The 16359-nt window shown below is 31.4% G+C and overlaps 1 protein-coding gene across 1 annotated transcript in view; it reads left to right on the plus strand.

Annotated features, from left to right (window-relative positions):
* Window positions 1-12837, plus strand: part of LOC145283749 (uncharacterized) — a 181417-nt gene extending 168580 nt beyond the window's left edge. The window contains exon 12 of the mRNA XM_080132812.1: window positions 6629-12837. Coding sequence (XP_079988938.1) covers window positions 6629-7135 — 507 coding nt within the window. The 3' untranslated portion in view covers window positions 7136-12837. The remainder of the gene's footprint in view (window positions 1-6628) is intronic.
* Window positions 12838-16359: the final 3522 nt, after the last annotated feature.

Below are 16359 nucleotides of genomic sequence, written 5' to 3' on the forward strand. Positions count from 1 at the left end.
TCTCTAAAACACTTGAAATCAAATTTCTTCACTTCTATTTTTACAAAAACAAAATGCAAAACGGATTTTCAAACTACCAAGATATTTTTTTGATAATTTTCTCTTTTTTTTTAATTAAAACCTTACTATTATTATACTATATATATAGTGAATTTTTTTAGCTCATTAAAAATGGGCAACGGTTATAATCTGTTGACTTAGAATAATGCTATATGCCGAACTTCTAGAGTTTTGTGGTGACTAATCCGGTGCATATGTACTTATATTACCATGCTTCATTTTTTTCTTTTTTCTGCATAGTATTTTCAAGTTAAACTCAAGTTTTACCATATTTATTTTAAGTTGCTAGGTGAAAATGCAGAATAATTACAAAACGCCCTTCCCGTCCCATGTTAAAAATGGCTTCCTAAATGTTATTTCAGCACGGTAATGAGTGAATAAGTACCACTAATCTTTATTAATCCCTAACTGTGTATAGAACAGATACTTAGTTTGTTGCAACTTACATACAAAATCTGTCCAGCAGTTTCTGAGAAAAAGTGGAATGGACAGAGAAACATCTAATCTATAAAAGGTAAATTGTGTGTGTGTGTATTTGTACGTTTTGCAAAAGTTTTTGACACGCACGACTGATCCTCACAAGATCGCCATCGTTTTCAAGCTAGATCCTTTGGACGACAAATATTGAAAAATTGGCCAAAAACATTCATTCCTTCACTCTCAATTGGGCAGTTGCATACAAGGAGGGGTTGGGGTTTTTTTTGGGGGGGGGTTTCACCGACATTTTAGCAAGTTACTGTCACTGTTGGATTGACTACGCTTAATTTCAATGCTCTCGACTTCCAGTTGCATGATAGATATCAGCTAAGATGTTACTGTTTTTTATTTTTTTGTTTTTGTTTTTTTTTCCTTCATGTTACGGGTTCCAGCCTGCCTGCCTACTTCTTTTGATTCCCCCTACCCCACTCATTACTACTACCCTCCACACACTCGGGCAACGCTAATTACCAACGTTTGTTTTTTTGTTTTTTTTCTAAACACTTTTTCTATACTTCATTAAATACATACTAAAATATACTTTAGTTCTGGGTTTGAGTTACATCTGAAAAACAGTTCTATTTTAATTGTTCTAATATAGTTTATAATAAACTGAACAAGTCGCCCATCTCTTAATTATGTATTTCTCTCATTCTCTCTCCCTCTATATTGATTCAACCACTTTCTAATATTTCTTGATGTCTCTAAACATTTACAGAAAGAGTACCTTTCTTTTCTGCAGCATCATTATTTAACTCGCATGCGTGTGTCTTTACGCCACAAATATGTACGCAAATTAGATAGCAAAATAATAAATACCTTTTCTATTAGAATAATATTGTTAGAGGTTATTAAAAAGGGAGATCTAGAAGTAAAGAAACTTATTTTGAGTTATGTAAGAATAATATAAAAGATATATTTCATAATTTGATTTTCAAATGAATTTAAAGTAGAATCAATAGTGGTTGTGACCCATGGGGCACATGTACATTTGATTTCATTTATATCTCTCAGTGCATCCAACTTTTCGTATGTGATTTATTTTTTTTTACAGTAACTAGCACACTTGTCCAATCTACAAGCTCACTTCTAATTTCGATACTGAAGACCAATGTAACCATAACATTAAGTAGATATTTAAATAATAAGCATATAAATGTATTAAAATAATATATTAAATAAAAATATAAGCATCTTCAGTAGTTCATTTTTATTAATCTGTCAAAATTTGAGGGACATATTTAAAAAGGGCTTCTGAAATCACTTCCACAAAAAAACATAAAGCAGCTTGCTCCGATCATATTGCTAGATGACGTTGACCTTATCAGTGGCCGAATATTGAAAACTCAGTTGCCAAATACTAAAAAGTTTGCTATGTTATGTAGTAATGGGGCGATTCCAATAGTTTTCCTGATTCTAATTCCAATTACTGGTTCTGATTCTTTTAAATTTCTAAATACGGGGCTCTACATTGCGGGAGAAACAGTCACATTTGTGAGTGATTTTTCAAAATGGCGACAAGAAATAATGAAACACTTATCATTTAGCGATTGTATTTCTTTCACTGACAATCTTCCAAAGTTGATTACTGAATGAAAAATATCTTTTTAACCTTTTTTTTTTTTTTTAATAAAACAAGCAAAGTCAAATTATTTAAACTATAAAAAGTTTAATAGAACAATATACTCTTTTTTTTTTATAACGAAAGATGTTTAAAAAAAAACATCCAAAGAAATTTGAATGTTTATACTTTCAAATATCAGCATAAAATTCGGAGTATAGTTAGAATTACATTTATTAAAAATAATACACAAAAAAATCTTTATAATGTACATACTCGTCATAGAACGAAGATGTCATATTCTAAAAATCACGTGGGTTTGGCTAGTAACTTTTCTATTTGGCTAGTAAACCGAAAATCTTTAGTTGTCAAAGATCAACTAAAGATAAATTTGTCTGTAGAGCCCTGTAAATATATAGTTTTTTTTTTTATTTTGGGGAGGGGCAGATTACCACAAAATTCATGAAATATATGCATATATTTTTGTTAACGTAAATACACTTGTTTGGGGTGATCTATTGATTTTAGTTTTACTGGTAGTTTCAAATCAATAAATATTATTTCATCACTAATACAAGCCGTGGAAACTTAAGTTTTACTTAAAACTTAAGTTTCCACGGCGTGTATTAGAAAAAATCAAGAAGAATCGTTTTTGACATCATAAAATAAACACATTTTATTGATTCCAATACCCCAGAAAGTTTTATTTTTCAATTCCTGATTCCGATTCTAATTAATTGTTGCAACACTCATGTGAAGTATATAAATTCTCTGAAGATGGAATATGAGCAGAGTAAACTGGATGCTCACCTTGAACAATGCCAATGTCACCACCTGCATCACTTTTTGTGACCTGTCGAGGTGTATCCATAAACTAAATTTCAACTCTGACAGCTGAGAAAGTTGTTGATGCAAGAATACAGATGCATTTTATTTAGATCATTCAGTTTAACGTGTATTTTGCATGCTGACATGTGTTGGACAGCTTTAAGAACTTCACTTCCAAATTAACCTATCTCTAGCCAGGTTTTTATTTGTCTTTATTTTCTTCAGATATTCACGTTAATTTTTAACTTCCAATTTTTAGAAGCATCAATGTGCACGTGTAAACACCAATAATCTGTGCTTGGTAAAATCAAAAACTAATGAACCTATTTTACATTATGGAATATATAGTTTAGACAACAGAGTACGTAATGTGGGCACAATTATTTTTTTAATTTTTTTTAACTATACCATTTAAAGATGCCACTGAAATCGCATCATATACACTCCAAGAAAAAATCGTGTTAGATCTGTCAACCAAAGAAAGAAGGTATCAGGCATGCATATGCATGTTATGTGTGGAGGTGAAATGAGCGAGTAGTGCAAACGTGCATTGTATCGGTATTTTGCTATGACCTAATATGATTGAATGAAAAGGAGTATAGTTTTTGAAATCCATTTTAAATCACGTGACAAAAGAAAAAGATCGAATTCAACTTGAATGATGTTAAAAATGGTTGCACAGTGTTATTATAAGAAAAGGAAATTCTAGCAGGAAACGGAAAAAAATCAATTGAATCAATAGTTTGAATTTAATGCAGCTTAATTTGACTTCTATTTCAACGGTTCACTTAAGCATTTCCATTTTTAACAAACACGTTAGGTGGAAAGAGTGTTGTCATTGTTATAGTTGGGTTTTATAACAGTGTTGTGTAGCAGTCCCATGGTTGTAGTTCTAGGAAAGAAACTCTGTTCATGGAAGTTCCGTACACTGAAGGAGAAAGGGAAATTATTGACAGTGGTTGTAACTAGACAAGTTTTTGTGAATTTTTTTACAGGAAGGAGCGGTGTACGTAGGAGCTCAGTCAAGCATCTGCCTTTATAATAACAATAGAGCAGAGAAAGAAAACCATCAACAAGCGATATGCAACATTCTAACTTTTGGTCAGCGAATGCTCTCTGACTGCTTACTATGTTATGCCTGCATTTGGCATTTATAGACGTTTCATTTCCCTTCTCATGTAAATTGCCAATGGCCTAGAAGTAGCGTCTTACTTAGCTTATGGAGTCAAATGTGACTTTGTGAATGGGTTTGCATCTCCCAACCAGCAGTAATTATCTCACTTCTTACACTAATGATTCTACAAACATGAAACACTAGTGTCCATAACTATAGCAATAATTAACATATATTTGCAGACAGGTATAAGCAATAACTATACGATTAGTTTTAAATTTTAAAAAAAATTGGTGTTTACACGTGCACATTGATGCTTCTAAAAATTAAATTTAATTCCAAATCTAAGGTAGAGCAATTTTTTTCTGTATTAACATTTTTGTAGTTAACTTGGTTGTAAAGTATGATTCCTGTGGAACGAGTTGGATGATAACTTTACAAAATAAATAATATGCTCATGTTACCCCCTGGGTTGCCAAGAATATGTATTCCAAAGTTCATAAATTAAAAAAAACAAAAAACACTTATATCCACACATATATAAGATTTTACTATTCATATATGCTATAATATATAAATATATATATATATATATTACACATATGTATTTTTAGCATTTATTTTTAGTGCTCAATACAGAAAAAGAACTTGGTAGTCGTACGAAAATAGACTTGTGGCAAGTAAGCTACAACCGTTTGTGTTTCATCTCTGTGGGAAAGCTTCAAGAACATCATCTTTGTTCCTCTTTCGTTCTGTTCCGACTGGGATCTTCTGACCACTCAGCTGTCTCAGTTAAGATAAAAACAAAATGTAACAAGTCCTGACATACCTCTCCAGCATACAGTATACGGATACTCTATGGTTGACTGAAATAGCTTTTGTACATTTATATCAGATCTACTCTTGTGTTCCATGTTTTAAAAGAATGTGTCCTCTATAGTATCTGGTCTGACATTAATTGTAGGTATAGACCCCTTTGTAGCCTCCAAAATGTTCCAGCAAAAACCTAACAACTAGCCGTGGTTCTTTCCAGAATGTGCTGCTGCCATTGTACATAGAAATTACTATTTTCATTGCTTCCAACATAATAGATGTGCTGAGACTAAAGCCTCCTTCAGGACTGCCAGCAACCACTGTAAAAGAGTAATAAAGAATGCAAGGAAGTTGTATGCTCAGTCCATCCAGTCCAAAGTAGCTGAACAGCGGCTTGGTTCCCACCAATTTTGGCAAATAACAAACAGGGTCCTGAATAGAAGTGTGTGTGCTCTATCCCAACCATCATTGATGCATTGGGCAAAACTTTGCAGCTAATTCTACCCTATGCAATCAGGGCTACCAACCCCTCACAAGAGATGTTGTGAGAGTTTGTCTCTGCTTTATTGTTATTTTCATGGCAAGTACTCATCTGAGCTCCAATCTATGGTCCCCACCTGGCCTGACTTTCATGAGAAACACTCGCCTAACTGAAACCACTATAAATAATTTCCCACACTCTTTATCTGTGCCTAAACCTAAACCTAGATTCCATGAACAAAGCTTCTTTCTTAGAACTGCACGCCTGTGGAACTCTGTTCTGTTTTCCTACTTCCCAGCTGACTACAATATGGTTGCCTTCAAGTCCAACGTAAACAAGTTCTTGATGAGCTGTCCCCTTAAGTTGTCCAATTTACCAAATTTCCACTACTAATGATTACTATATTTTCCCATTGACTACTGTACACTCATTAACTCTTATCTTTGAGTTGCCTCACGGCTTTGATATTAATCCTTTGATAGATGACTCCTTTGTAAAAGAAAAAAAATGCCATATATACATTTTCATGCAACTATATAATATACTAGTGATAAGATGTGTTTGATCTGAATATTTGACTGCAGTTTCATAGAATCTCCAATCATCAAAAGTTTATCATTATATTAAATCCTTACGCAGTTTTTATATATTTAAATAGAAATTAAAACTATGAATTAATCTGATTATTTTTATTTTATTAAGACTTTACTATTCCGTATGAATTCCTTTTATATTTAAATAGACAAACTGGAGCTACTTTTTTTGTCTCTTGGAATTTTTTATGGCACTGATATCATAGTGCCGCAGTCTGTGTTAGGATGGCTAGTTTAGTTTTGTGGCTTTCAAGTTCATCATCATTTGCACTAAAAAAAAGTTGAGATTTTTGTTTTTTCTACCTGATAGATAATAGATCCGCAAATATTTGAAATGTATAAGTTTAAGAAGTCTGTACAACACATATTTCTAATTTTAAAATATTGCCGTTGAAAATCATGCAAACTTTACTTTTCTCGTGACACCATGCCAAGAGGAAGGAAAAAATCAAATTGATTCTATTCCTGATGAAGACATTATAATGTGGAAACTTTATTGATTTTAAACAAATGATTTTTTGTAGTATACGTTTGTTTATCTCTCCTGTCGCATATTTATGCTTGAATTTTTTTTATACATTTCTACTAAAGTCTAACAAAAAAGTCTAAATTATGCAAAATCTTGATTCCTTTTGTTGTGGTGTTTTTTAAAAATCTATTTTCCATCTGTAATGCATACTTATTTTATGAATTTGTTCCAGGCTTCCAGTCATCTATCTACCAACAGGTACTCTTTGTCGTCATCGTCATCGCAGCATCAGCATAAGGAGTCTTTAACTCCGACTACCCTCAGCTCAGCGTCCAACCCTCACTTAGCAGGACTCAACCTACCTGCTGCCCCATCGGTGCACCCAGCCTTTCCGCAACCCCTTCAATCAGCACATCTGATGCACCCTGGAATGATCTCCCCACACATGCAACGAATGCTGGAGTCGCAACACTATTCACAACCTTCGATGCCACCACCACCATTACCACCGCCATCACCACAACAACAACAATCGCAACAACAACAGCAGCAGCAACAAAAGCAGCAGCAGCAGCCACCCTCACTGTCATCTGTACAGCACTCTTCTGCGGGATTAGAATACCGATCATCCAAAGACTTCTATGCTCTACCCTCACCTTTACTGCTTCCGAATTCATCACCTTTTGCATCATCTTTCTTGGCCCCATCAAATTTAAATCATTATGTTTATCACAAGTAACAAGCACTAATAGCTTCTTTTTTTATTTCTTAGGTTCTTGTTGTTGACATGTTTTGTTCACAAACCTTTTTTTCTCTCAATCAGCAGAAGCAAGTATTGATTATTATTGCATCCTGATCATTCATTCAGTTATTATTAATACAACAATCCCCCCCCCCCAAAAAAAAAATCAATGAACGAATTGTAGCCCGTCATATTCTGTGATTGGCATCTGTTTCAAAGACTTCTAATCATGTTCATTTGACTGAGGCCCAGGTGAGTGACAGGGCTCACCCGGTAAAAGAAATGAGTGTTCGTTTGCTGCTGCCCCTTTTCTTGGAGGCACAAGCATGTTTGAGTTGCCAACAGGGTGATAGGTGGGTGATCATTGGAACCCTAAAGGCCAGTTTTTTTTGTTTTTTTTTTCTTCTTCAAACCCTGTACCCTAAGTCCATCCACACAGAATTTGCGTGATGAATGAATAGCCTAATAATTATCTGCTGACCAAAAAGAACAGGAAAGGAAAGATTTTTTTTTTTCTCTTTCACACCCGATCTTGTCACAAAGTCAGTTCTCACCTTAGACAAGTACGTCTGCTTTTGCTCCATAAATTTTCACTGTCAATTAAGGAGTTATGTTTTTAGATAAAGCCCATTAGCAATTAAAAAAAAGTAAAATAAAGTTGCTTTTATTTATTGTCTTGGGTCTAAGTAGAAGTTCTTTTCTCAACGCAATAGACTAATAAATAAGGACTATATTCTATAAGCAATTATTTTTATGGTGTTCAATAAAATGATTGGAACTCGAATATAATTTCTAAGTAAAAAAAATTTTTTCATTTTCTTATATTTTTATTTGACACACCAGACAATCTATTCTTTGCATCATTTCTATAAAAATAATTATTTAATTAAAGAAAAAACAAAAACACATTAAAATCTGATGTACATAGTCATCATGGGACAGAAATGCCATATTCCTAAAATCATGTAGACTGATCAAGTAGGGTTTTTTGTATGTTTTTTTTTTGTTTTTGTTTTTTTTTTAATGAAGAAAATCAGATTTTATGAGGAAGCAAGGATGGTGTTTTGCTACATCATATCTAATAAATAGACAACTCCAAACTATCGAGACAAATAGGTTAAAATTAGCCTTGTAATGGCTACAATTTACTATTAATTGCAAAGAATCGTAAAAAAAAAAAAATTTGTATACAAAAAAATATTGATAAGTTTATGATTTTGGGAATGACATTTTCGTTCCATCTATGTACATCAATGATTTTTTTTTAGGTTAAACTCTACACAACAACCTAATAATTTTTAGATGTGTGAACTACTTTACATTAAATTATTCTCTAGAGAATTTTCAAAGCATTTGTATTAAATAATTTTTATATACAATTATTTCTTGAATAATTAAAAAATTTTCTATTTCTTGTTTGTAAGTAAAAGAATTCTAAACTTTGCTGGGTTTAATGTTTTCCTAATTTATCTAAGAGCATTAATTTCATAAAGTATCAAAATTTTATACTTTTAGTAATATATTTAAATTTGGCAGAAGGAAAGACAGTGATATGGAGTAAATTTTGGAAAAACCCATTCGATGTAAAAAAAAAAAAAAAAATTCTTTTTAAATTAATCCAGCTTTTTTATATGTATCATAAAAATGGGTGAAGGATTTTTTTTTTCTATTATAACTTAATAACTTTGATATTTTTCAGGTTTTCTGAGTTTTAGTATTTGAAATTTAGAAACCTTTCTGAATATGAAGATAGCATTCTGATTTTGAAATGGATATGTAAGATGTACTGATTCTGAAACTAATGAAATAACCCCTCCCCCAATCCCTAGAAGAAAACTTAATGAGAGGTGGAGAATGCTTGTGCCTTTTCTATCCTTATCCCCCCCCCCCCCTAAAAACTAGAACAAAAAAAAAAAGGTCTGTCACTTATCCCCGGCCCCTTCTCCTTTGTCCATTAAAAATGAGTTTAACCATGTTTGTGCCTTCTTCTGAAGCATCACTTAAAGGTTGATGAGGAGGATGACTGCAATGAAATACATATTAGAAAGCGAAAAAACAAAACATTTTCATTGCTTCTAAGTTCTTGGTGCAAGTCAGTGCCAGCCTTCAGATTTGATGCAACTCTTCTAAAAGACATTTGTAAAAAAAAAAAAAATAAATAAATAAAAAAGAAACAAACAAACAAACAAAAAAACATTTATTTAAAGAAAAAAAAAAATCCTGCAAAACAGAAACACTACAATTTTTTTTTAACTCTGTATACGGAAGTATGCAAATAGATATCTTTCAACTCCAAAGGAGTTTTTGATGCTTATATATATTAAAAAAAAAAAAAATGAAAAAATAAAACTGTTCTATATTCAAATGAAGAAATTAAAATAAACATTCTTTTAATGAGAAAACTACATATCAACTCACTCTGATGACAATGTGTCTGTGTGTTGATATGTGTACGTATGTAAATATATAACTGTAATTTTGTATACACGCTATGTATATTGTACATAATATAGATACTTTATGTGTGCTTATAATCATAAGCCAAAAGTTCAAGGTCAGAAGGGGGTTTTATTCAGAAAAGTTAAAATACTTTTTACTTTTTTTTACCAACTGTTCACCAATCATGAGTTCAAATTAGTCATAGGTAAATTTTGATGAAAGGTGCATATTACACACACACAAACACATATACACACACACACACATATATATATATATTTATATATATATATATATATATATATATATATATATATAAGAGTGAGAGAATTGTTAAGTCTTTTGAATTTTGGTTAACCATTCAACATAGGAGGTAAGGGATAGGCTTTTTTGTTCATAATTTGGCATGATCTTTGATAATGATGAAAGGAATTCATTTAGTCAATTTGTACCTCAATTTTGAAATGAGACAGAATACCAACATTTCCCATTATCATATTCTGTAATGTTATAAGATATTTTTAAATTGTTATTGTTTCTGCAGTTCTTTTCCAGAATTGGCACAATATTAAAAACACAGATTAAAAAAAAAAATCTTTATAATGTACGTACATGTCAATCATATTCCAAGAATCACATAAACTGATCAAGTAGTTTTATTTTCAATTAAGAAAATCAAATTTTATGGGCAAACGAGAAGGACTTTCTTTGCTTTCTTGAAGAAACAAAGGGAGATAACTCAATAATTCAGTCTTGCAATGTCTATGATTTCTTAATCGCTTTAAATCATCTAAAAATGAAACTACTTGATCAGTTTACATGACTGTTGGAATATGACTTTTTTTTTTTTTTTTTTTGTTCCATCATGAATATGTACATCAAAGATTTTTCTGTATTTTTGTTTTTTTTAATATAGGGTGAATTCTGGACAACTTTTTTTTTTTTTTTTTTTTTTTTTTTTTTGCTCCAATCTTTGTTTTTGACCGTTTCTCTAATATTCTTCCAGGTGCACTTCCTACTTTGACCGGTTTCATCTCGCACACTTTTAGCGACTTTTATTCAAGATCTATTCTAAATTATATCCTTTATTGCTTAAGACAAACCAGTTCGTTGTGCAAAAGATATTAACTTTCATTAGTTAAATAATTGTTATTTAAGAGTTTGATTTTTTTTTGTTTTGTTTTCTTATTTTAAATATAATCTCTAGCGGCGTCGGCGACGACAAATGAAACTTACATGACATGCTTACTTTCGTGAAGGGGAAAAAATAGGGTGAAGAAAGTGATTTCAAATATAATCAAATCAACTTTATTGGCAAAAAATTGCTAAATGACAGATGTGCACATTTCTATATCACCTGAATGTTTGTCGAAGGCGACTTCAAATCTGGATATGATAGGCACCGTCATTAGTGTTCCAGATAGCAGAAACATGGACAGAGAATGCAGCTTTTCTTTTAATGAGATGAAAGTGCCTATAGTACATCTTTTGTTGAGTCCCGTGGAGACCTTGACTTGGCACTGGAGTGAAAACTCCTCAAAAGTTATACTTGAATTCCCACTTATTATGTTTTAGGCCAGAACCATGTCCGTTCGCATCCTTTGCTACTCGAGTGAGAGGTTATTATCCAAAGATCAGTAGCCATGATGCATCTAATATTGTCTTGAACTGTTTGGATATCTGCAGGTTGACCATGGCTTCTGGCACTCTGTTATTTAAGCCTGGAAAGTTGATTCAGATTTGTTTTTGGTACAATTGCTTTTCCCCAGTGTGTATTATTTGTTATGAATAGGATTTGATAACCTTTGACCTCTGATATCTTGTGAAGTTTGGTTAACAACTGTTTTTTTTTTTTTGTTTTTTGGGTTTTTTTTTAGTTTATAACATGTCATCTAAACTTTGCATTGATAAAAACAAAATTTGCTTAATTGTATCTTCAAAATGATTTTAATTTTAAATTGTTGTCGATGGATGATAGTAAGCAATATACAATTGAGTTTAACATTTTCAGGGATTATGAACGTTTGATTCATTGTAACTTGTTTTTATACTTTTAATGCTTTGTTTGGATTTCATTTTTAATACTCGCTACATTTTCTTGGGTGCTTGTTCAGAATTCAACTTTATTTAAAAAAAAAAAAAAAATACAGAAGAATCTTTGATTTACATATTTGTCACCAAATGAAAATGTCATGCTCCAAAAATAACATAAATTGATAAAATACTTTAACTAAAAAAAATATAACTTCATGAGTAAGCAAGTTTGTGTTTTGATCTGCCATATTGTTTTAAATAAAGGGAGACAACTTAATTCGAACTAACATGATCAAACTCATCTTTGTAATGGATACAATTTACCATTAAAATTGCTAAAAAAAAGATATATATATATATATATATATATATATATATATAAGCTACTTGATCAATTTACATAATTTTTGATATGTGACGTTTTTATTCCATGATGGATAAATACATCAAATATTTATTTATTTTTTTTTTTGTAAGTTTGATTCTGGACAACCTTTTCTTTCTTTTTTTTTTTACTTAGATATTGAAAATGATGTTAACTGCCCTTTTGACTCCTTTGCTGCTGGAGAATAATAATTTTTTTATTTTTTTTTTTTTTTTTAGATAAAAATGTTATGTAATGTTTTATAGCTCTTTGCTTTCCAGTGTTTTTTTATTTTTTATTTTTATTTTATAGAAAATTTAAACAGGGTTGTAAAAAAAAAAAAAAAAAATCTACATAGAGGCATATTACAACCCCCAATCTATAACAGAAATAGATCTACTAGATTTAAAAAAAAAAAAAAAAAAAAAAAACAAAACAAATGGACCAACAAAGTTTTGTACACAAGCATTCAGTGTTTTAAATATTTTATGGTTGCTAGCAGAAGTTGATAACACCAAAGCAAAACACCTAGGGCTGTGACTCTCCAAAAGAACTAAATTGGGCAAACTTATTGTATTTTCTATTTGAATTATGAATTTAAATTGATTTCTCCCATCATCATCATCATCATCATCATCATCACTACCACTCCATACCCTTTTTATGTACCCTTCTCTACCTGCCTGTGTCATAAAAAAAAAATGGTTATCATGAAAACATTTTTTTTTTTCATTAGTAAATTTCATATGTCTAACATTCGTTACCATGTTAAAATTGTCACGACTTTTGAATTTATCAACTTGTTAAAAAAAAAGCAAAAAAAAAAACAGCAGATCAATAAAACAAGAAATTTCCAATCTGATTTTATCGGAATTCGTTTTTTGTTAGCAAATATATCACTCCTCACTTCCTATTCTTGGCTTTTTTTTTTTTTGTTTTTGTTTTTGATTAAATTTATGCTTTTGCCAAATCAGCATGAAATGTCAAAAAATGTTTCATTAAAAAATGTTCACTTTTGAATTTGAGTCTAAAAAGAATTATAGTTTTTGTTGTATGTTTCTTTTTACATTTCAGGTATCACCCCCCCCCCCATCCCTAATATGATGATTACTGCGACATTTTAGTTCATCAATTTGGTTTCAGTGTCCGAAAATACTATGAAATGTTAAACTCATATATGGTCTTGGAAGTTTTTCAACCTTTAAAGTGTTATACTAGCATGGGTGCCCGGCATTGCCCAGGTGTTTGGAGGTGTGTGTTGAGCAAAAAAAAGAAAAAAAAAAAAAAATGGTAATAGGCGGGCAAGCTCAAACTTGTACCACGAAGAAGAAAAAGAACGTGAAAAAAAAAGTGACAATTTTATCATTGCATCCATCGCCAAACCAAAAGTGTTGATGGTTTAAATTAAGGCTAGTCAGTCGAAAAAGAGGAGAGGACTTTTGAAGATATCAGCAAAAAAAGCGGCCCTTCCTTGTAGAAAAGTGCTCGGTTGAGGGTGAGGGAATTAATGTTTTAGCTAATTTTTCGATATTTATTGTCCGAAGGGTTGAGCTTCAAAACGATACCGACCTCGTGAAAATCCGTCATCTTTGTCGAAAGTTTTAGGCAGACATACAAACATACATACATTTAAACAGACAAGTGAGATTCATATTATAGATGGTGGGGGGGGTGGGGGACGGCCTCGAGTCCTTCATTAGAAAACTCCTTTGTTTGTAAGTCACTTAATCTCTTGGAATCACTACTGAATTAGTTTGCTTCCAAGAATTTATTCTAGTTCTAATATTCTTGTAGAAAGATCGCCAACTGTTTAGGGAATTTAAAAACAAAACAGTATTATATCTCCTAGCTTCCCAGCAGTGTTGATCATTATATATATATATATAATATATATATATATATATATAATGTATGTATATTGTTACAACGTATCCCAGTCCTACTGGGGACGGTAGAGATGGGTGACGTAACAAAATATATAAAAAAAAAAAGTTTCCCAGGTTCCTTGATTATGCGTTATGGGAATGGGACAACCGTCCCGAAGACAACAATAAAATGAAATGTACTGGACAACGAAATCACATAAGAAATAACAAGGGCAAGTATCATCGAAAAATTAACTTTTATTTATATAAAAATAAAATTCAATTCAAGAAAAGAAAATTAAATATGCCTAACTAAATGAAATGATTTAATGATTCAAATTCTACCGAGAGAAAAAAATATATTAACAGTCAATGTTCATATAAAACAAGAAATCGTCTGCTCAATTAGATACAGGTTCTAGAGTGAGAGAGAGATGTTGGAGAAATGAAAGTTTTGATTGAAAAACTCACTTAGTGTCCTTGGAAATGTGACCTTTCTTTCGTCTCCTTTTTTTTTTTTTTCTTTTTTATATAGATTTCTTTCATGTAAATTGTTTGTTTGATTACACGCGCGCAGGTTAATTTTTCATATTTTTGTCCTTCGGATGATTCATGTTTCATTACGCGTGTGCGTGTTAATTGCTCCAAATATTTGTTTCCGAAGCTCATCGAAGTCCTTGGTTTATAGTAAAAGTTTCAATGCTCCATGATTCCTTCCTTTGCTGGGTTCATTCTTTTATTCAGTATATATTTTAACTTTGACCGCTGATCATCGGATGTTGTTGATATTTACCTCCGCGACGCCGCTACCACGTCGCCGCCGGCTTCGCCAACCCGACCTTCGCTGACTTACGTCTTATCGCTTTGAAGCACGAGGCTCCACTGCCTGTTGACAACTGTTTTCAGGACCCTCTCTCTCTATACGATCTCCCTCTCTCTTTCTCTACATAGTTTCTCTCTATATATACGGTTTATTTCTCTATCTTTCTTTTCCACTCTTCGTTCACAGTATCTCTGTTTCTCCCTTCTCCTCCTGTTCGCAGGCCTCCTCCTCCCCTTTTTTCTTCTGTTTTGTTTACAAAATGTGACCGAGCAGACGTTAATTGAATTCTTTTGGCACGAAAAATGATACAGTGAATAAAATATACTGAAAATATATCTCCTCTCGGCTAAAAATCAATGAAATAATTTATTATACATTTTAATAAATGTATCACAATATAAAGAACAAGTAGTTAATAAAACCTGTTAAAAAACACCTTGAAAAAGAGTTAAAAACATTTAATTTTAAAAAGGAAACTCTAAATAAGTGGATAGTCCTAATATATATATATATATATATATATATATATATATATATATATATATATATCCTCTTCCAAGCTACATTATAGTTTTTATAAAAGTTTGATGCAGAATATGAGATCTTGCAGAATCCTTAGAACTAAATCTAACATTAACAACTTTGATTTTTTTTTTTTTTCTGTTAGCAAAAAAGTCAATCTCTTAATTTATTTTGATAATTATTACAATTTAATTGACTGTGCAACTTAATCAGTTTTTCCTTGTCCAGAATTCTCATTAGAGTAAAAGCAAAATGTAAAAAAAATTTGTATGATGTATGTACCTGTTATGGAACAAAGATGCCATATTCCAAGAATCACATAAATTGATCAAATAGTTTTATTTTCAACTAAGAGAATCAAATTTTATGAGCAAGCGAAGGAGGACTTTATTTGCTATCTTGAAGAAACAAAGGGAGATAATTCAAACTTGCAAGATCAGTTTTCTAATGTCTATGACTGACTAATAATCGCTTTAAATCATCTAAAAATGAAACTAATCAATTTACATGATTTTGGAATGAATTTTATTCCATCATGAATATATACATCAAAGATTTTTCTGTACTTTTTTTTAATAGTAGCAGGCCATCTAGCATTGCCTGGTTATAAAATATGCTTAAATATATTTTGATTAATGCAGATTTTGTATCTATTATATTATATTGGACTAATGATTTAAAGTTTTTTAAAAAATGACTTGTGTGCCACCACCGAGAACCCAAATATTTAGCTTATAATTTACTTTTTCTCTGCCATTAATGCCAGAGCTATGAAGACATGATTGCTGCAAGGCTCAAAATTAGAACCTGAACCAATAGTGATTGTGTTACGCTTACATATTTGGAATGCCGGCATTCGATCTTCACCTGGCAAATTCCATTTCTTTAATTTTCACACTTTTGAACCGATTTTCCCCGGCTAAAACCTAAATATAAAGTTTTGCATAGTTTGAATACCCCATATATCAAGTTTCATGTCTGTAGACCAAAAACTGACAGGAGTTTGGTAGACAAAATTTTGTGTGTGTATATATATATATATATATATATATAATTATATAAAATTAATGTTTAAAAAAATATGCAAATTAGATTATGCATTTTTCCTTTTGCAGATGAATGCGATTCCACGACCCATATATAACAAAGTTGTACTTCTTTTTTAAATGAATGC

This window comes from Euprymna scolopes, chromosome 8, assembly GCF_053919585.1.
Source record: "Euprymna scolopes isolate OS-2025 chromosome 8, ASM5391958v1, whole genome shotgun sequence".
In the NCBI taxonomy this organism is placed as follows: Eukaryota; Metazoa; Mollusca; class Cephalopoda; order Sepiida; family Sepiolidae; genus Euprymna; species Euprymna scolopes.